A 23,517-nucleotide genomic window follows, 5' to 3' on the forward strand; every position below is an offset into this window, starting at 1 on the left:
GGGGTAATTTACTAAAGATTCTAAAAAGGAAAAGTGGAGGTGTTTCCCATAGCAACCAATCAGATTGTAGCTATGAAAATGATAGCCATAAACTGTTTGGTTGCCATGGGAAACACCACCACTTTCCTCTTTAGAACCTTTAGAAGCTTTAGTAAATCTACCCCTAAGGCTGGTAAGTGATGAAACAAACAAAAAAAACAAAACAGGTGAATGTAAGCATAAATGGTGAGGTTCACTATGCATGAATAAGAGTACTGGAAATTGAGGGATTTACTAAAGAAAGGGCAGAGGAAAGATGTGGCAAGTATACCCTGCTGTTCCCACCCCTATACATATAGCATGTTTATCATCATCATCACCATTTATTTATATAGCGCCACTGATTCCGCAGCGCTGTACAGCAAACTCATTCACATCAGTCCGTGCTCCATTGGAGCTTATAGTCTAAATTCTCTAATGTAAACACACACAGACAGACAAGAGAGAGAGACACAGACTAGAGTCAATTTTTGATAGCAGCCAATTAACCTACTAGTATTTTTTCGGAGTGTGGGAGGAAACCAGAGCACCCGGAGGAAACCCACACAGACACAGGGAGAACATACAAACTCCACACAGATAAGGCCATGGTCGGGAATTGAATTCATGATCAAAGTGCCGTGAGGCAGAAGTGCTAACCACTAATCCACCGTGCTGCCCTGTTTATGAGCCTAATTATTATTCATTCCTGAAACATAGTGGAATATTGTAGTTCATTAGGCTAGCTGTTCAGCTAGCCTCAGCATGGCTTGTCATGTAATAAGGTCTGATCAATTTTTATAGATAAAATGAACAAACAAAACACAGATAATTGACCAGGGAGTAAACGCCCTCTACTGCTATAGTTGAATGCACATTGCAAAACAAGAATAAGTAATGGATTGTGGTTGTCCATCAGAAGTCTCAAGTTTTTTTTATATTGCATAATGTTTGGGATGCAAGTGGTTAAAGTTTTTCTTTTACTCGAGCATTGGCTAGAATGCGCTTAAATACAAAACTCCATAAATTTCTGAGAAATGACTGTGTTACTACATGGAGCCACTGGGAAATCACTAGCACAACTGTTTTTGATATACCTCAAAACACCAAATTACCAGCATTCCCATAGTCTCTAGTGCTAAAGATCACAGCTGACAAATGTGAAACAGCTAAAGTGAAGGGATTTCCAGAAACTGAATGAAAAGATAACACCCAATATTACTCCAAAGCAATAGAGTAAGTTATGTGTCCAAATAAATCGTCCCTCCCCCAAACAACAATTTAAACAACTTATGCCAAGATGCGTTTTCTACACATACATATATATAAACATTATTTTTCTATCTCCAGATTTTAATTTATTATTAGTAATTCTCATTTTTAACCAGCAGGTAGCGCTTGAGACATAATTTTATATTCTATACTAAAAACTGGAATCAGAAACATTTCATGTTCTCGATTTACACTACATGATTTTAAATTTTAAACCCCCTAATTGACCGGGAAAATACCCGAGGTGTCACAGGACTATGGCGTAGAAAGCAGCAACAACATCTCAGGTAAATATTACAAGTTGTTTTAGTATGGAGAAGATCTTTCTTGGAACGGAGTATAGTATATAGTAAGTTGCTAATAACTTGCTGTCAGCCATAGTGATTTTCAGGAGTGTGTGCTTGGAGTTTCTGTGGGATAGGGTTCAGAATATGGGAAAATCGAAGTTACCTAAACATTCCATCACTTTGGATAAACTAAAAGACACCAAGCCCCTGGAGCTGCCACCTTCTCTGGCACATACCTTGTGGATAGGTCAGAGGTCTTACAGCAAAGGCAATGGACGCTGATGCTGCCGGACAAACAGGAAATCCCTGTCTATACTGCTTTGTACTTGTCAATGAGATGAAGGCCAGCTTGTTAAGTGCCCTGCCACTCAGAAACATTAACACACTCCTGGCTGAAAATAAAAACGTTATCTATTAAATAGAGATGAGCGCACTCGGATTTCTGAAATCCGCGCCCACCCGAACGTTGCGGATCTGAGTCGGATCCGAGACAGATCCGGGTATTCCCGCTAATTGCAAAACTGAAAGCGAGGCTCTGAGTCATAATCCCGCTGTCGGATCTCGCGATACTCGGATCCTATAAATTCCCCGCTAGTCGCCGCCATCTTCACTCGGGTATTGATCAGGGTAGAGGGAGGGTGTGTTAGGTGGTCCTCTGTCCTGCTATATCTCGTACTGTTCAGTTCTGTTCTGTGCTGTGCTGTACTGTGCTCTGTGTCCTGTTCAGTCCAGTGGTGCTGTGTCCTGTGCTCTGTCCTTCCGAGTTCAGTGGTGCTGCTGGGTCCTGTGCTGTGTCCTGTTCAGTCCAGTGGTGCTGTGTCCTGTGCTCTGTCCTTCTGAGTTGAGTGGTGCTGCTGGGTCCTGTGCTGTGTCCTGTTCAGTCCAGTGGTGCTGTGTCCTGTGCTCTGTCCTTCTAAGTTCAGTGGTGCTGCTGGGTCCTGTGCTGTGTCCTGTTCAGTCCAGTGGTGCTGTGTCCTGTGCTCTGTCCTTCTAAGTGCATTGTTATTTCCCCATTATTCCCAAATTATAAAACATTTCAAAAATAGTTATAAAAAAATTACAAAAAAAGTAATTATAAAAAAAAATAAAAAAATATCCCAAAACAATCCTGCAGTATAAGTCCATTGGTACTGCTATATTACAAAGTTCACTGATTCAGCAGTATAAGTCTAGTGGTACTGCTATATTACAAAGTTCACTGATTTTGCAGTATAAGTCCATTGGTACTGCTATATTACAAAGTTCACTCATTCTGCAGTATAAGTCCATTATTGTTATTGCCATATTACAAATTTCACTGATTCTGCAGTATAAGTCCAGTGGTACTGCTGTATAACTCCAGTCCAGTGGTACTCTCCTGTGCCGCATATAATTTTTAAAGGCTTTGCCGAATGTGTGTGGCTTAGGGGTACACTCTCTTGTGCTACATATAATGCAGAACAAAAATTTGGAGGATAAAGTAGGGAAAGATCAAGACCCACTTCCTCCTAATGCTGAAGCTGCTGCCACTAGTCATGACATAGACGATGAAATGCCATCAACGTCGTCTGGCAAGCCCGATGCCTAATCTTCTAGTACAGGGCATGTAAAATCCAAAAAGCCCAAGTTCAGTAAAAGTAGCAAAAAGAGAAACTTAAAATCATCTGAGGAGAAACGTAAAGTTGCCATAATGCCATTTACGACACGGAGTGGCAAGGAACGGCTTAGGCCCTGGCCCGTGTTCATGACTAGTGGTTCAGCTTCACCCAAGGATCTTAGCCCTCCTCCTCCTCCCCCCCTACAAAAAATTGAAGAGAGTTATGCTGTCAGCAACAAAACAGCAAACAACTCTGCCTTCTAAAGAGAAATTATCACAAATCCCCAAGGCGAGTCCAAGGGTGTTGGTGGTTGTCAAGCCTGACCTTCCCATCACTGTACGGGAAGAGGTGGCTCGGGAGGAGGCTATTGATGTAGCTGGCGATGTGGAGGAACCAATGTATGGCCATATGTAGCTTATGTAAAGCTCAAATAAGCAGGGGCAAGGATCTTGCCCACCTAGGGACATCCTCCCATATACGTCACCTGAATAACCTTCATAGTTCAGTGGTTAGTTCAGGAACTGGGGCTAGGACCGTCATCAGTACAGGGACACCCAAATCCCTTGGTCCTGTTGGATACACACCAGCAACACCCTCCTCGTCAACTTCCTCCACGATCTCCATCAGATTCAGTCCTGCAGCCAAAGTCACCAGCCAGACTGAGTCCTCTTCAATAAGGGATTCATCCGAGGAATCCTGCAGCGGTACACCTACTACTGCCACTGCTGCTGCTGTTAGTCGGTCATCTTCCAAGAGGGGAAGTCGTAAGACCGCTACGTCTTTCACAAAACAATTGACCGTCCAACAGTCATTTGCCATGAGCACGAAGTAAAACAAAATTAAAACCAATTAAACAAATTAAACCAAAAGTTAAATGCCCTGTCATAATAAAAAAAAGAGGTATTGACGTCCTCGAACTACTGTACTGTTTATACCTTAGAAACACTACACTGGAAAGCTTGAGCCTTTAAATGAAAAAGTCACTCTTCATTGCACGAACATTTGCAACAGGGACAGTTTTTGTTTAACAAAGTCAACAAATAACACTTCGACCCTGTCTGTCTTTCACATACTTGATGGGATCTCAATGATGAATGCTCAGTACCATGGTCGTCTAAAACAAGAGGTATTGACGTGCTCGAACTACTGTAGTGTTTATAACTTAGAAACACTACACTTGAAAGCTTGAGCCTTTAAATGAAAAAGTCACTCTTCATTGCACGAATATTTGCAACAGGGACAGTTTTTTGGTTAACAAAGTCAACAAATAACACTTCGACCCTGTCTGTTTTTCACATACTTGATGGGATCTCAATGATGAATGCTCAGTACCATGGTCGTCTAAAACAAGAGGTATTGACGTGCTCGAACTATTGTAGGGTTTATAACTTAGAAACACTACACTTGAAAGTCGGAGGAGGTATTGTGGCCCCGGTACCAAATTGGGTACCGGGACCACTCCACTATGCAGTCCAGAAAGCTACCTCGGTGAAAAGTTTTGGACTAAAAACAATATTGTGAGGTGTTCAGAATAGACTGGAAATTAGTGGAAATGATTGTTATTGAATGTTATTGAGGTTAATAATAGCGTAGGAGGGAAAATAAACCCAAAAAACTTGATTTTAACCCTTTTTATGTTTTTTTCAAAATAAATCCGAATCCAAAACCTTAAATCCGAACCAAAACCTTTCGTCAGGTGTTTTGTGAAACAAATCCGAACCCAAAACCTCAAGCAAATCCGAACCCAAAACACAAAACACGAGACACCAAAAGTGGCCGATGCACATCCCTACTATTAAATTGATGTCTGTAGGTATCAATCTTAGATACTTAAGGACCCTTACCCACTGGTGCTATGTTTGCATTAAACAATGCAGGATCAAATTGGACATCAAAGTACATATTAATTAAGGATGAGCGGACTCGGATTCCTGGAATCTGAGCCCCCCCCCCGAACAATGCGGATCCGAGTCAGATCCGAGCACTGTCCGGGTATTCCCGCCAATTCAGAAACTTAAAACGAGGCTCTGAGTCATAATCCCGCTGTCGGATCTCGCGATACTCGGAACCTTTAAATTCCCCGCTTGCCGCCGCCATCTTCACTCGGGCATTGATCAGGGAAGAGGGAGGGTGTGTTCTGCTATTTCTCATGCTGTGCTGTGCTGTGCTCTGTCCTGCTGAGCCCAGTGGTGCTTTGGCCAGTGCTCTGTCCTGCTGAGTCTAGTGGTGCATCAGTCCAATGCTCTGTCCTTGCTGAGTCCAGTGGTGCATCAGTCCAGTGCTCTGTCCTTGCTAAGTCCAGTGGTGCATCAGTCCAGTGCTCTGTCCTTGCTGAGTCCAGTGGTGCATCAGTCCAGTGCTCTGTCCTTGCTGAGTCCAGCGGTGCTTTTGTCCTGTGCTTTGTTCTGCTAAGTGCATATTTATTTTAAAAGTATTAAAAATTCTACAAAAATCCTTTTAAAAAAATATTAAAAAAAAATCAAAAAAAGTCATTGCTGAGTCCAGTGGTGCATCAGTCCAGTGCTCTGTCCTTGCTGAGTCCAGTGGTGCATCAGTCCAGTGCTCTGTCCTTGCTGAGTCCAGTGGTGCATCAGTCCAGTGCTCTGTCCTTGCTGAGTCCAGCAGTGCTTTTGTCCTGTACTTTGTTCTGCTAAGTGCATATTTATTTTAAAAGTATTAAAAATTCTTCCATAAAAAGAAAAAAAAAAGAAAAATTCTACAAAAATCCTTTTAAAAAAATATAAAAAAATAAATAAAAAAAAGTCATTGCTGAGTCCAGTGGTGCATCAGTCCAGTGATCTGTCCTTGTTGAGTCCAGCGGTGTGTTTTGTCCTGTGCTTTGTTCTGCTAAGTGCATATTTATTTCAAAAGTATTAAAAATTCTTCCATAAAAAGAAAAAAAAAGAAAAATTCTACAAAAATCCTTTTAAAATAATATAAAAAAAAAGTCCTTGCTGAGTCCAGTGCTCTGTCCTTGCTGAGTCCAGTGGTGCATCAGTCCAGTGCTCTGTCCTTGCTGAGTCCAGTGGTGCATCAGTCCAGTGCTCTGTCCTTGCTGAGTCCAGTGGTGCATCAGTCCAGTGCTCTGTCCTTGCTGAGTCCAGTGGTGCATCAGTCCAGAAACTGAGGGAAATAATCTCTCAGTGGCTTAACCCACTTAGACTCTCCTGGGGATTTGTGGTGTCAGACAACGCCAGTAACATTGTGCGGGCATTACATATGTGCAATTTCCTTTGTGGCTCCATTATCCCAATTAAAAGGATTTTTACCTGTTGGTGTAATGATGTTCTAAACACTACACTTGAAAGCTTGAGCCTTTAAATGAAAAAGTCACTCTTCATTGCACGAAGATTTGCAACAGGGACAGTTTTTTTGTTCACAAAGTCAACAAATAACACTTCGACGCTGTCTGTCTTTGACATACTTGATGGGATCTCAATGATGAATGCTCTGTACCATGGTCGTCAAAAACAAGAGGTAGTGACGCGCTCGAACTACACCCTCTATATGCTGCAGAGGATGTAGGAGCAGCCATATGTGCAGTGGAATTCAGACCAGTTGAGGGTGATATATTGTGGGCCCGGTACCAAACTGGGTACCGTGGCCACTCCACTACGCAGTCCAGATAGCTGTGCAGTGGAATTCAGACCAGTTGAGGGTTTTATATTGTGGCCCCGGTACCAAATTGGGCACCGGGGGCCACTCCACTACGCAGTCCACATAGATGCGTATCAGATATTAAACTACATTCACTGTTGCTGCTGTACCCAAAAATAGGTACTGCAATTCCAAACTACGTTCACTGTTGCTGCTGTACCAAAAAATAGGTACTGCAATTCCAAACTACGTTCACTGTTGCTGCTGTACCAAAAAATAGGTACTGCAATTCCAAACTACGTTCACTGTTGCTGCTGTACCAAAAAATAGGTACTGCTATTTCAAAATACGTTCACTGTTGCTGCTGTACCATAAAATCGGTACTGCTATTTTTAAAATACGTTCACTGTTGCTGCTGTACCAAAAAATCAAATATTGAACCTAAAATCAATATTGTGAGGTGTGAGGTGTTCCGAATAGACTGGAAATTAGTGGAAATGATTGTTATTGAATGTTATTGAGGTTAATAATAGCGTAGGAGTGAAAAATAAACAAAAAACTTGATTTTAACCCTTTTTATGCTTTTTTAAAAATAAATCAGAGCCCAAAACCCTAAATCAGAACCAAAACCTTTCGTCAGGTGTTTTGGCAAAACAAATCAGAACCCAAAACCTCAAGCTAATCAGAACCCAAAACCCAAAACACTAAAAGTGGCCGGTGCACACCCTTAATATTAATACAATGAATTTGCCCATGCGTCCAGTGTGTGATATGCTGTTCATATACAGTTAATATGCGCTTGATGCTTTCACAGGTGTTTATGATGTGTCTAGAACGCATGTGGCAACAAGCTATTGTCATGCATTTAAATAGTCCATTACTTCAATGGGGTTTTCAGCATGCACACTACATGTAGAAAGCTTTGCTGAAATGAATGGGCCATTGAAATTAATGGGAAACCTGTGGTAGTAAATAATAAAATATTCAGAAAGTGTGCAACCCACAAAATCCTTATCCAGGGAAACCAAGAGTGTGGGGTTCCCCCTACTATAGTGAAACCCAACCCCAGGCTAGAAATCCTGGGTTGGTTCCGAATATAACAGGCAGTCAACAAGCATGGAGACCCCTGGCAAGAGTGGAAACCAGCCCCAGGCAAGATAAGAAGGGTCCATCGAGCATACTGGAAACCAGTTTCAGACTCTATGGACAGGACCCACAAAAAAGTAGACACTACTCTTTGTTGTATCAGAGGTCCCAGTATAATGTTAAGGGGTCAATATGTAACTGTAATCCACAAGAAATTGTAATCCATGGGCAGTCTTCATCCGTAGCTGTTATTCACAGGAAAGAAAAATGAAAACCATTAGGGATGATGCAAACTGCTTGCTAGGAATCTTGTCACTGTATAAATGAAGAAGGATTTTAACAAGCGTGTCATTAACCACTCTCAATGGCACCTTCATTTTGATAGAGTTCGAACATGTAGTACAAAACCCCACTGAATGAATGTGCCATTGACAGAAATGGAAAGAAAACAGCTGCAAGTGGGTATGTACACAATGCATTCTCACAGAGAACAATTGACTTTTTCAATTATGCAGGCATACTTTGAATGCACTAAAATGGATCAAGCAGTCCACAAAAACATGTCCTGGCACCACCGCACGCAGACACAAGTATGAAGAAATGGGTATGGATGCATAGAATAGAATCAGTTTTATTTAAATAAGCCAAAGGAGGTGGGAGATATGTGCTTCTAGTGTAAGTCTGTATGTAGCCAAGGGGAGTATGTGCAGGGGAAAGGTCCCAATCCCCTAAAGGTCTAGATAGAGAATAGATTCCCTGGCCTACTCGTAAACATGAAACGGGTAGGACTACATAGCGGATCCATATCTTAACATCTGTACTGGCTTATAGTTCATTCTACTTTCTGGCGAAATTGTTTGCAGTTTATTTCCGCTGCGGATGTATGCGCATGCGCGCCACAAACTTATTTCATACTGCCGGCAACTACACACCACATCTGGAAGAAGAAGACGACGTGCGGGCAGCATTGGAGGAAACAATCTAGGACCAGAGCACCTGGGGAGTCTACCTAAGTCCATATACACACATCCTGAGACTGCTTATTCACGCCTATGTCCCTTCATTATTCTCGATACCTGCATCTCTGCAATGAGATATATGAATGATTGACTTTCCATAAGCCTAGCACGCATTCTAGCTATCATTTTGTAGAATGTACTAAATAAAAGATAGCTAGAATATGATTGTTTTTTCAAACCCACTGAAAAACTCTCAGCTTGATACATTTACCCCTAAATCTACCTGGGCTACTAGGCAAGCCTGAGATTTGCCATTACCTATTCCTATCCAGTGATTAGGTTTATTTGGGCATCTTTTATCCACAACTGTGGCCATTCATGCACTAAGAGCCTATGGACTTTGCTTATTTTGAAATTTTCTTGCTTTGCTGCTTTTAACATTGTTTTTGTTTAATCATATTGAGTGATCACTCCCCTTTGTTTTCTTTATGTTTATGTTTTATTTGCACTGCAATCAATAGAATTACATCAAAATTACCAGTCATCTCATCATTTCTTTTACCAGAGGGCATCTTCATTTTACTAGTGCGCTGGGGAATCTATTCTTTATTTAAATAAGCGGCTACATGCTAGAAACTCTCTTTAAAAACACAAGTCAGACGCAGCATTTTTTTCTCAAGCAATGCCACTGCTAGGTAAAAAGAGGGTTTGAAAATGTAAAAAGTACACAAATAAGCAGTACTTAATCTTATTCCTTTTAACTTTCACTCAAATTCATTTAAGGACCAGATTACCTGCCATGCTTGGGCCATAAATCTGAATAATCTTATAATTTTGTATATTTTTTACCTTCTCTTACAAAATTTTCGAAAGTGTTTTGCTATCATTTAAGCTTCAGTATGTAAGCATATTGCAGCTAGAAAATGGAAATTGTCTGTTGAGAAACATTGTGAAAATTGTTGCACAGGAAAAAAGCCCTGTAACCCATAGCAACAAATAGAATTCTAACACTCTGGCATATTCACAGTAGTATTCCAATGTGTGCTTACTATGGACTAGATTTACTAATTGGCGGGTTTGAAAAAGTGGAGATGTTGCCTATAGCAACCAATCAGATTCTAGCTATCATTTTGTAGAATGCAATAAATAGATAAAAGCTAGAATCTGATTGGTTGCTATAGGCAACATCTCCACTTTTTCAAATGCGCAGTTTAGTAAATATACCCCTATGTGTTTCCTGCATGTCCTGATAGGGCAGGGTTGGGGGGAGGGTACTCATCATGGTTACATGCAGGGCAATTGAAAGGCCTTTTTGTATGCTTGTCACCACTTTGCGTTAGTGTGCACACTTTGTTCTGATTTATTGGGAGATATGCAGGTAGACTGGTACAAGTGGACATTTAGAAGTGGCATATGGAAATTTAGAAGAGGCGGTATGAAAAAAATTATGGAAATGGATTTTGATAGTGTTAGAATGAAGGCAGTAAAGATGGTGATATGGCATACCACCGTATACACCCCCAGTTCCACCACTGCTTCCTCTCTTTTCTCTCTCATTTCAAATTTACAAGTCATCTGCCTTGAATGTGACATCTGAGTGGCCTGACTATATTTAAAAACAGGCTTCACAAACTAACCACATATAAATAATGCATTGTTTTCTACTTTCACAACTTTTAGATATAGAATATGACATTCCATTATCACTCACAACACAAAATCTCCCAGGGATTCTGATACACAGTGAAGGCATAAAACCTTATAATATACCCAAAAACACAGCATGGGGAACAAGATGATACATTTAGCTGACTGTGCAATACTTTAAATATGCAAGTCTATAACTTTAGCTGCATGATTTTCATTGAATATAAAGTGAGTAAAGCAGGAAATAAATACAACTTTTAGCGTGAACATAAGTTTCATTTATTTCTCGGAAAATGGACTTCAAAATGATACACGGTGTGTTTGCTTAAAGGCAAGCATTTACATTTGAATATTTGCATCCCTTTCTATTAGAGACACCAATCCCAATTTAAATATCCACTTCTGCTATTTAGAGAAATGTTCTATAGGTATCTCCATACCTATATTATGCAAAGTTATACACTAAAATCGTACAAGTAATTTCAGCATTCTGTTCAGTCTTATTTTGAGGGAAAAATGTTAGAGGGGATCTTACAACAGCAAATTAGAATCCCGGCTTATGCGGTAGTACTTTTTGAGCATCCAAAATACATAAAGAGAATAATAAAAAGGCGAAATCTGCAATATCCTAATCTTGCAGTGCACAAACCCCTCTTTTTTTTAAGCAAAATGTCTGCAAATTTTAAGATGGACTCTCCTTGCTTCTGCTGCCCCTGTCTTATTTCTTAGCCAGGCAGCATGTTGTCTACCAACAACACACAGCCTGTGGAAGAGTGAGAGGTACATCACCCTACAATTCCCTATAAAAGTCCCAGGACTCAGTGCATCAGTGTTCTCCATTGTAGCTGTAATCTTTCTCTGTGTAGACTGTGTGAACGGCGTCCCGCTGCACATCTAATGCGGAAGTGTAGATTCCAAGGTAAACTACGGTGGCTGTGAGTGATCAAAAAGCATCCGACGCGTTTCATCCAATACTGAACTTTTTCAAGGATGTTATTCAAAGACAGGTTGTGCTTATATGTAGAGGCGACTATCACCTCATTGGCTAAGCAAATAAAATCTACTAGGTTAAAAAATACGGTATGACATTTATTAAAATAAAAATAATCATGATATGTAATATGATATTCCAAGGTATATAGTATTAGATAAAAGAATATAAGTACAATGAAAAATATATAAATACAAATATATAAATAAAAAATTAAAATTAAAGTTTTAAAAATGATCCCAGATTGAAATCACTGTTAAGACCATGAGGTATCAGAGTTCTTGCCATGTATATCCACTTCGTCTCTTGTCTTGATATGTTGGATACATAATCACCTCCTCTCCAGAATTTATTGACTTTTGTATACCCAAAAATTTAAGTTTTTTTGGATTGCACCTTGAATTGTTCAGAAAATGATTAGAGACGCTATGTGTCTTCAATTTTCTTTTAATATTGTGTAAATGCTCTGCAATCCTAATTTTTAAGGTGCGTATGGTTCGTCCTATATACTGGAGGCCACATTCGCATTCCAGCATATAGATGCATATAGATGACACCTTCAGTATTACAGCTGATTGGCTGTTTAACATTGAAACGTTTATTGTTAGAAGTAAATTGAAATGTTGTAATGGCATTGGTTTGAGTTATATTCAATTCTTTGCATGCTTTACAGTTAAAGCAATACCAAAATCCTTGCGATATAGTTAGTGATGGTTTTGTTTTAGAAATTGGAATATAGCTGCTAGCAAGAATTTGTTTTAAATTTCCCGCTTTCCTATATATAATATGCAGTCTGTTGGGTAATAATTCCTTGATATCTTGATCTAGTTTTAAAATAGACCAGTGCTTTTGAATAATCTTTTCCATAGCTTGTGAATTGCTATTATATTGAGTGATAAATGGAATTATTGGAGTCTTTTTTGTTTTCTGGCTATGGTATGTTAACATATCTCTCCTTTCCAATTTGCTCACATTCTCAAGTGCGAGGTCTATCGATTTCGTTTTGAATTTCCTTTCTAGAAATTTGTCTCTTAAATCCATACTTTGCATTGCAAACACATTCTCATCAGTGCAATTCCTTTTAAGTTGTCTGAATTGTCCTGCTGGTATATTGTGAATCCAATGTTTGTGATGGTTACTTGTGGCCAATAGGAAATTGTTGGTACTTACTTACTTCACTTCACTTCACTTTAATATAATTTTTAGTTTTAACTTCATTATTTTTTATGTATATGGTAATATCTAAGAAATTTATTTTGTGAGGACTGAATTCAGCTGTGAATTCCATGTTTAAAGTATTATTGTTAATGTATTTAAGGAATTGTGAGAGGCTTTCATCTGACCCTTCCCAAATGAGAAGGACGTCATCTATGTACCTATACCAATGAATGACATGTTCAACAAAAGGGTTATTGGTCCATATGCAGTCATTCTCCCATTTTGCCACAAATAAGTTGGCATAACTTGGGGCAAAACGCGTCCCCATTGCAGTCCCTGATATTTGTTGATAAAACTTATCATTGTAGCAAAAGTAATTGTGTTGGAGAATGTACTCCATACTACTCATAATGAAGTTGATCTGTTCATTCTCCAGATCAGTCTCATTGAACAAGTAGTGGTAAGAATGTGCACATCCATCTGCATGATTAATGCATGTGTAAAGGGATTTTACATCACAGGTGACTAATGTATATGATTCTTTCCATACTAGTTCATCCAAAATTTTTAGGATGGATGTAGTGTCTTTAAGGTGGCTCTTTTGTTGTGTCACTAGTTGTTGCAGGAAAAAAATCAACGTAACCTGACAAATTTGATGTGATAGAATTAATCCCTGACACTATGGGGCGGCCCGGAGGGTTGGTAATATTCTTGTGTATGTTCGATAGATGATAAAATACCGGAATACTTGGATTCTGATTATATAAGTAATCAAATTCTTTTTTTGACAGAATTCCCAAATTGAGACCTTCTTGCAACAAATCAACCAATTCATTTTGGTATTGGGTCGTAGGATCTTTCGGTAATTCTTTGTAGGTATCTGTATCCATTAGTAACCTTTCCAATTCTTCCATATATTTGGTTTTATCCATAATCACAATTCCACCGCCTTTATCTGCGGTTTTAATGATCAAGTCAGGGTCATCTTTTAGTTCCTTCAAGGCGAGTTGTTCATTTTTGGAAAGATTTTGCTTAATTTTCATTTTTCCCGGCAGATTTTCTAAATCTTTCTCTACATGCTTCTGGAAGGTCTCAATGGATGATCCTTTTACAAAGCTAGGATAAAAACTGCTTTGTTGTTTAAAATTAGTGTGGACATAATGATCTGAGTTGGTGATTGTTCTCTCTATTGAATTTTTTTGATAAAATTTCTTCAAACATATAGTACGAACAAACCGATGTAAATCGATATACATATCGAATTTGTTCGGAAAGGATTGAGGTGCAAACTTCATTCCTTTTTTTAGAACATTAGTCTGGTCAGTTGTAAGAACTTTATTGCTTAAGTTAAAGATACCTTCCGAAGAGGCACTGACTGCATTTTGTGATGAGGGCTTAAATTTATTTTTTCTTTCTCTATTTCCTCTTTTTAGATATTTTCTTTCATTGAGTTCCTCGTTCTTTTGATTCGTGGGGATAAATTTGTGGTGGATGTCGTGGGTGATTCCTCTGTCCCAAAGAGAAGTTGTAAAAAATCTTCAGAATCTTCTGACAATGCTCTCTTTCTATTCATTGCTACTGCTTTTTTGGTAATATTTTGCATTAAGGATCGGGATGTATCTTGCATTTCTTTCTTAGCAAATGATTCACCCTGTCTGAATGATTCTATAGCGGCTTGTTCCGTTTCTTTCCTTTTACCAAAACTAAAAAAAAAATTGTTATATAATTGATATGTTCTTTTAGTAGTTGGTTGCTCTGGAATATTTCTAATTAATGTTTTTTTCATATTAGGTGGTTTCGTGTTTCTAACTTTTTTTGCTTGATGTTGTGGGATAGTACTAGTTGGTTTGGGTCTCATACCACTGATATCCATCTCTTTTTTGTCCTCCAAATCTCTTAGAAATTTCTTTAGTTTTCTATTTTGGATTTCTTCCTCTGATTTTGAAAGTTTGTCTTGTGTAATTATTGACAATCTTTTAAAATTTTCCATTTCCTTAAGTGGTTCAAAGGTTTTATTGAGAGTTTCTAATTGAGATTCTAATGATTGTAAGGACTTGGATCTATCATCTATGACTAATTCCATTAATTGATTAAAACATTGATCCAAAATAGTATTCCATTTTTTGAACAAATCTCCTTGAAAGGGAACAAAGGTAGGATTTTTATGGAAACGAAGTCCCCTAGGTATCACACCTTTCTCTAAATACTTAGTTAGTGTGATAGTTTCCCACCACTGCCTAGTTTCTGCTTGACATAATTTCTCAAATTGAAGATAATGTGTACAGAAATCACTTCCGGTGGGAACGTTTCTGGGAACCATAGAGATATTATTTTCAATAAATAATTTATTTATAGCTATGTTCCTTTTTGTGTGTATTACATATTGAGTGCTGCTCGCCATAATAATATATAGTATATAGCATAAAAATGGGAAGCGCTCTCTTGATTAAATGCAGCACCTCTTAAACAACAGTACAAATAAAATAAAAGAGAGCGCGCAAAATATACTGAACGTGGTTGATGTTTATAGCTCTTTTGTGGGTATATGGAATATGGATGCACGGAAGCAAATCTCAGTCTTGCAGATATAACGATGTGCCAAAGTGGGATAAAGAACTCTTACCCTACAATTCACTATAGAAGTCCCGGGACTCAGTGCATCAGTGTCCTCCGTTGTAGCTTACCAACCTTCTAAAAGGGAAAAGAGTAGTCCAAAGCAAGATTCTAGCTGTCATTTTCTAGAGTGTACTAGATAAATGATAGCTAGAGTTTCATTGGTTGCTACGGGCAATTCCTCCATTTTTCCTAATTAGAAGGTTTGATAAATCTAGCACTAAATGTTTTCATGTTCTGCAGCCAACTTAAATGCTTCTCTGATGCAGAAGGGGTGTCGGTGACATAGAAACATGAGTCCACAACACTTACGTACTTTATCTTTACAGGACTTTAATTTACAACGTGTAGCATAAATGTAGTTGTCTGGACAGTTTAAAATAATAATTTTACTGCATATGCTGACCTGTCCCCAGCTATTTGTCAGTGTCTTCTCCCCCGCATTCTGATATGTATTCTAGTGATGTCCTGTGATTTTGCAGTCATAAATTTCCTTGATCCCCCATCCACCCCCCCTACCCCCAATTCCCAACTAACGGTCAGTTGCCAACAGCTCATCAAGAAAGTGGAAACATGTTGAGAGAGGGGAGCTGGCTATGGATAATATTTGGTGATGTTTGTTTTTAAATAATATTTTAGCTCTATATAATTCCCATTTTTACATAATAAACTAATCCACCTTGTTTTCACTTTCATACTGGTTGTTTATTGAAATGTTACAAGTCTTTCATTTGTTCAGATTAATGGAATAAAATGTTACAAGACAACTTACTCTCTTCGTCTGTGACACAGGAGATTCCACAACTGGCTTTTCTTCAGCAAACACCACGCTGCTTCTTTTATTTTTTTTGCGGGATCTTCGTAATTTGACTTCAGTCTCGCCGGTTACTTGAACCGAATCTCCTTTGTTCTCTTGAAGTTTGAATTTAGACGTGGTCACTTCAAGGTCAAAACTGCTGGGAAAGTAGAAACAGTACAATAAGTATGACTATGCCATAACTCTCTAGTCATTTATTTTTTAAGTATTAAAAAGGTTCTTTTTACAAAATCAAAAACATGGTGGGTTGTAACTAGAAGACTAAAATTGTAAACTCATATACATAGGCATCAAAAGAGAAAAGAAAACTTCACAACTTCAGCCATATACATAAGACAGGCAATTTTCAGTAAAGCATGTATATAAAAGCAAATCTTCATAGTTATAGAAAGGTATAGAAAGTTGTATGACTGGTTCAAAACAGCGTTATACACCAAAATAAGGTCCACTGTCCTAAAAATGAAACACAAATTGATTTTCTTTTATTGCAAGGAGAGGCATTATTGGGAAATGTGTTCTGGTCATGAAGGTGTGAAATAACACCATCAATAAATGGTTGGTTCTTCAGCTATGGGAGACAGTGCCTGCTTAGAAGATGACCTGCAAGCAGTCACAGAGAACTTTCCCAGCAACTCTGCATACAAACGTCCTCTTTATTGTATACTTTTCACTGTACTGAACCACTGCCTCTATTATGTTATGATGAAATAACAGGGACCTCTACTCAACAGATTTGCATGTACACTGCTAATAATGGTTAATAAGTTTTCCTATATTGACAGAGCTAATTGATTAATTTTTATATAAAACACTCTTTCAGTCCCCTCCCCTACATTGATCACTTATCAAATTGATCACGTTATCTGATAACTTTGTTATAGAACTCACCCAATAGGGATGGTTGTGTTTGAAACTAAAGGAGAAGCTGAGATTGTGGATTGCTATTCCTATCCAGCAGAAATAAGAACATGAACATTCTTCAAGTACCAACGCAGCAGGTGGAAAACAACTAATGCGAGGACTTGTTCAGTGACTGAACAAGAAATTTAGAAGTGGTGGGAATAGAAAATGTAAGGGTGAAAGTGGGAAGCTCAGTTGGCTGCCAGTACCTCTGCTCCTCCTCCTCTCCCTTAATAAAGATGCACTCCCCCACAATACCCCACTCCCCCTATCTGCCAGTGAATGATCCTGCAGTGCCAGGACATCTGCCAGCTGCAGGCAATATCCAAGTGCTTTTGATTTCCCTTTGGCAACAGCTTTCCCCCCCCCCACCTCCAATGCAGAACCCCCAACCTCACCCCCCCCACCACGTTTCCAACATGCCCCCCATCTTTACCTGTTTCCCAGTCTGGCCATGTCTCTCCTATTACCTCCACTCCTCTATGGTTTTTCCTCCCGCAGTCTCTGGCTGCTCCTCCACTGGCTCATCCAGCGCCCATGGTTCACCTGCAGCCCAATCCCCATGCCCCCAGTCAATGGTGCCTCCCACTGTCCCATCCGGTCCCCTTCCCTGCTCCCCACCCATTCTTTCCAACGTTCCCCCTTCCACCATACTGAGTTTCCTATTACCCAGCTGTCTGTCCCTCAGACACTGTATTTCCAGCTCTCTCGTTCTTACTCTGCTGGCCAGTTCTCTTCCTTTCCCTCTGCCTTTCTCTCCAATGCAGTACTCACCACGGGGGCACTGTATAATTCCCAATGTTTCCCTCCACTCTTCTCATTTCCCGCATCCCAATTTCACTTAACTCCCATGCCCCCGAACCATTGGCCTCAAAAGTTTTATTCTGCTGGTGTATTTTCGGGTCAGCAATAGCCCAGACCATCCGTTCTGTGCCAATCTTCCCCTGCCCCATCGCAGCACACTCCAATTTCACCTGGTGTTCATCAACAGTTTTCAGCACTGTCACAGCAGGATCCTGTTCCTACTAGCTCTCTTAATCATGGGCCCCTGCCTTGTCGAGAGGCCCTTATCATGGTATGTGGCTGTCATGCCCCCTAAGTTTCACATAAGGATATGTCTCTTTCTAACCCATCTTCTGTTTCAGGGCTCCAGCTTGCAGATGCCAGAGTCTTGAAAAAACCCTGTGAGAGGCTCCTCCATTCTTAGCAGAAACAAATGTTTCACCTTTGACAATCCCAGTGTGGTAGGGGCACACTGTGCAAATACAAACATGCTTGCCCTTTTGTCTGAAGCACTGTCTCGTTGACTTCGATTATACCCTGAACAGGGGCTGGCGTTTTCTTGTTGCAGGGTATTAAGATGGGATGTCCATAGCGGGGTCATTGTGTACTGTGGCTATTAAGAACCTGAAATCGGCTTACACTAACCCCCACATCCCCACATACGAGCAGAAAAAAATATGAAGTTAATTTTCGATTGCATGTGTGGTCCATTCCCTTCCCCCTCTTTAGACGGTCTGCTTGTTCGCCGGTTGGTGTTGTACCCAGAAAAGCCTTTTGTCTGATCCAGCACTTATCCTCTCTGGAAGATGTCTGTAACAATACTGGTAGTATTATCTCAAACCCAATAGAGAAGTAGATATCCAGCGAAGAGTCAGACGTTTGCCAGGTCGGTACTCAACCAGGGTAGTTAGACGTTTTCCAGGTTGGTACACAAGCAGGGTAGTCAAATGTTTGCCGGGTCGGTACACAAGCAGGGGAGTCAAGAATTCAAGGAAGTGCAGCAAGTAGCAGGTGCTGAGCAGGCAGAATACTCAAGTACATGTTTCATCCAGGAAGTGCCTATTATAGGCCGAAACAGGAAACAGGATCCAAGATAGTTTCTCCTTGATGCCATTCTGGCCATCTTGGATAAGGGCAAGTTTAGGAATGCAGAGATCTCTAGTGGTCGGAGGTGCAAACATCAAAGTAATTGCTTACAGTGTTTAGGTGGATGGCGCAATTGACCCACAGCACTCCACAATAGTCTACCAAACCTTTGAGTTTGCCCTGGGTTTAGTGAAGGAAATTGTCGCGGGGGTATTACTGGCAAAGGTTGATATTGAATTGGCCTTCCACCTCCTGCCATTGTACCCTGAGTCTTTCCGATTCATGGGTTTTCATAGATTAGTGCCTTCCTATGGGGTGCTTTATACCGTGCACCTATTTTGAATGTTTTAGTACATTTTTGCACTGATACATTGAAGTGGTCAATCGTCAACTAAGAGTGGCTCACTACCTGGATGACTTCCTTATCATTGGTCCTTGCATCTCCCTGCAATGTGGCAACGTTTTTACCAATACCCAAGCCCTATTTGAGACGCTTGGCTTGCCAAAAGGGCATGATAATACTGAAGGCTGTCATTCACGGACATCAAAATTGACACCATAGCAACTTTTGTATGTCAGGCATTCGGTAAAGTATCACTTAGATCCAATCGGTAATTGGGCTCCCTATACTGAAGCCCATGCCCAGGCTATCACAACAAATTAGAGAGGATTTGTCAATTTGGGTGCGTTTCCTTGATGAATTTAACAGTGTGATATAGCGAGATACTTAAGTTTGGATGGTTAGCCATTCTTTCATGCACCGAGCTGTCTCTGCATCCCCTTCTGTCCCCACCCATAAGCTTCTGCAGTGGAGACTCCGTTAAAACAACCCCTTCCCCACTCAGCGCAGATGTGTGCACATCACACATCACCCGATACCTGCGACTAGCGCAGCCCGGGTCACACATAACCTTATATCCAGTGGATATCACACTGACATACTTATTATGTCTAAAATTTGCGTTGTTTAAATGATTTGCTTTGAAAAATCAAGTAAATATTCCAGCCTCTTTATAATAATTTAGTTGCGAGGGACACTGCTCAGTATAATATGTCAGAATACCTGGGCCAAAGAGGTTATATGGTAAGTTAATTAAATGTTAATAAATGTGTATATGCAGAAAAATATGTCTATTTGGGCAGAATAATGTTTTACTTAAATCAAGATAATATAAATATGATACATTCTTTATTTTGCAGATAAAAAATGAAATACTGGCTTCTATCTAGCAAACATACAATGTGAATGTTAAAATAATCAATCAAATTAAAAGTTCAAGTCACATATTTTGTTATCTAACAAGAGGCTTATATCTATACCCACTTCAAAATTATACACACAGATGAGCAATGAAGAAAGAAAACATAAAGATTCTCTGACCTCAGGCAATGCATCTCAATAATGTAGCAACACCCAGTGGTCCAAAACTGCAAATATTCAGTCTTTTGATTGTCAGGCTAATTGGTGCAGGTAGCCAACGATCGCACATAATGCAGATCAGCTGGTAAGATTTTCCAAATAAATAAAAAAACTCTGATCATTCACAGATCTTGATCAGTTAGCTTGATTATTCTGGTCCTACACATACACAAACCATAACTATAACTGTCCATTCTGACAATTTGCTGGTTAGACAAAATTCGATGACCACTGAAGTGTTCGCCTGGGCTCCAGAACAGTTGTTATACATAATCAAACTTCGATGACCTACATTTTCAAATGATTGGTGTTCTTATCTATCCTTTGAGTAAATTACGATCTGGTTGGCCGAGTCCCTGAACAACCAGATGCACAACATCTACATGTATCCAAGTTATTTGGCTGCTGTTTGAAATATCAGATCACAATATGTGTGGATACGATTAGTGAGTTAGTCATATCTTAGCGTCCTTCAACTAGAAAGCTGAACAAGTGATTAAATGTTAAGCATGGTTTAGCAGGACAATATAGACACTTAGCATAACACATGCTGAATTCAAAATGAAATATTTATTAATAATATATGGGTGAGTTTTTCATAGAATAATTGTTCTTTTAACACATACTTTACTCAATTAATGTTAATATATCATTTTGTTGGTAAACTCTAATTAACCCAACTGCGTTTTTTCATAGTAATTTTTCCCCCGCTGGCAACAGGCTTGTTCGTAACCTGTATCTTTTGTTGTCCATTTGCACTGAAATTCCTAAACACTGCAATTCCCGCATCATTATTTGCACTGAAAAGCATAATGAGCACACTTTGGCAAAACAGGGTATTAGCAGGGAATGCTAAAGCAAACATAAATTAAGGCATTCTTGTATATAAACCCCATGCCAACCTTTGTCTAAATGAACAAAAATGAAACTGCTTGGAACAATATACAATCATTATGTAAGCTCAGTTCCAAGGGAAGTTGCTGACATTCATAATAATGAGAAAAAAAACTTATTGTGAAATAGAAAATGCTTTCTTTAAGTAAAATAATTGAATCGCTTAGCATTTTAGAGAGTTGTGTTTTCTACTCTATTACTGTAGTTATCTCATACAAACTATTGTATTACAGTTATATGGAAACAGGCATCTTAAATAGACCTAAATTATGGTCAATTGTGATGGTCAGTGCAAAGGAGAAATGTACATCTGTGCGCTTCAGTGTGACCAATTCACCAGTATACACAACTGTACCCATTGCTGATGTGCAAACCGTGCATATATCTACTAGGGATGAGCGCGCTCGGATTTCTGAAATCCGAGCCCACCCGAACGTTGCGGATCCGAGTCGGATCCGAGACAGATCCGGGTATTGGCGCCAAATTCAAAAGTGAAACTGAGGCTCTGACTCATAATCCCGTTGTCGGATCTCGCGATACTCGGATCCTATAAATTCCCCGCTAGTCGCCGCCATCTTCACTCGGGCATTGATCAGGGTAGAGGGAGGGTGTGTTAGGTGGTCCTCTGTGCTGTTTAGTTCTGTGCTGTTTAGTTCTGTGCTGTTTAGTTCTGTGCTGTTTAGTGCTGTGCTGTGCTGTGCTGTTTAGTGCTGTGCTGTGCTGTGCTGTGCTGTGCTGTGTTCTGCAGTATCAGTCCAGTGGTGCTGTGTGCTGTGCTCTGTCCTTCTGAGGTCAGTGGTGCTGCTGGGTCCTGTGCTGTGTCCTGTTCAGTCCAGTGGTGCTGTGTCCTGTGCTCTGTGCTTCTAAGGGCATAGTTATTTCCCCACTATTCCCAAGTTTTTAAAAAATAAAAAAAAAGTAAAAAATAATAAAAAATTTAAAAAAAAAAATATATATAATAATTATAACCAAATTTGCAAAACCAATCCAGCATTATAAGTCCATTGGTACTGCAATATTACCAAGTTCACACATTCTGCAGTATCAGTCCAGTGGTGCTGTGTCCTGTGCTCTGTCCTGCTGAGTTCCGTAGTGCTGCTGGGTCCTGTGCCGTGTCCTGTTCAGTCCAGTGGTGCTGTGTCCTGTGCTCTGTGCTTCTAAGGGCATAGTTATTTCCCCACTATTCCCAAGTTTTTAAAAAATAAAAAAAAAGTAAAAAATAATAAAAAATTTAAAAAAAAAAAAATATATAATAATTATAACCAAATTTGCAAAACCAATCCAGCATTATAAGTCCATTGGTACTGCAATATTACCAAGTTCACACATTCTGCAGTATCAGTCCAGTGGTGCTGTGTCCTGTGCTCTGTCCTGCTGAGTTCCGTAGTGCTGCTGGGTCCTGTGCCGTGTCCTGTTCAGTCCAGTGGTGCTGTGTCCTGTGCTCTGTGCTTCTAAGGGCATAGTTATTTCCCCACTATTCCCAAGTTTTTTAAAAATAAAAAAAAAGTAAAAAAAAAAAAAAAAAAAAAAAATATATAATAATTATAACCAAATTTGCAAAACCAATCCAGCAGTATAAGTCCATTGGTACTGCAATATTACCAAGTTCACACATTCTGCAGTATCTTGTGCTACATATAATGGAGACCAAAAATTTGGAGGATAAAGTAGGGAAAGATCAAGACCCACTTCCTCCTAATGCTGAAGCTGCTGCCACTAGTCATGACATAGACGATGAAATGCCATCAACGTCGTCTTCCAAGCCCGATGCCCAATCTCGTAGTACCGGGCATGTAAAATCCAAAAAGCCCAAGTTAAGAAAAAGTAGCAAAAAGAGAAACTTAAAATCATCTGAGGAGAAACGTAAAGTTGCCAATATGCCATTTACGACACGGAGTGGCAAGGAACGGCTTAGGCCCTGGCCCGTGTTCATGACTAGTGGTTCAGCTTCACCCACGGATCTTAGCCCTCCTCCTCCTCCCCCCCCCTACAAAAAATTGAAGAGAGTTATGCTGTCAGCAACAAAACAGCAAACAACTCTGCCTTCTAAAGAGAAATTATCACAAATCCCCAAGGCGAGTCCAAGGGTGTTGGTGGTTGTCAAGCCTGACCTTCCCATCACTGTACGGGAAGAGGTGGCTCGGGAGGAGGCTATTGATGATGTAGCTGGCGCTGTGGAGGAACTTGATGATGAGGATGGTGATGTGGTTATTGTAAATGAGGCACCAGGGGGGGAAACAGCTGATGTCCATGGGATGAAAAAGCCCATCGTCATGCCTGGTCAGAAGACCAAAAAATGCACCTCTTCGGTCTGGAGTTATTTTTATCCAAATCCAGACAACCAATGTATGGCAATATGTAGCTTATGTAAAGCTCAAATAAGCAGGGGTAAGGATCTTGCCCACCTAGGAA

General features: G+C 39.8%; 1 protein-coding gene across 2 annotated transcripts in view; it reads right to left on the reverse strand.

Moving 5' to 3' along the window:
* Positions 1-23,517, reverse strand: part of DOCK2 (dedicator of cytokinesis 2) — a 699,501-nt gene that overhangs the window by 12,332 nt on the left and 663,652 nt on the right. The window contains exon 49 of one of the 2 annotated variants that reach the window (XM_075209814.1): positions 15,978-16,158. In XM_075209814.1, coding sequence (XP_075065915.1) covers positions 15,978-16,158 — 181 coding nt within the window. Of the gene's footprint in view, positions 1-15,977; positions 16,162-23,517 lie in introns of both variants that reach the window. The other variant, XM_075209813.1, reaches the window with a different exon arrangement.

The sequence above is a fragment of the Mixophyes fleayi genome, chromosome 4 (assembly GCF_038048845.1).
Source record: "Mixophyes fleayi isolate aMixFle1 chromosome 4, aMixFle1.hap1, whole genome shotgun sequence".
Classification (NCBI taxonomy): domain Eukaryota; kingdom Metazoa; phylum Chordata; class Amphibia; order Anura; family Limnodynastidae; genus Mixophyes; species Mixophyes fleayi.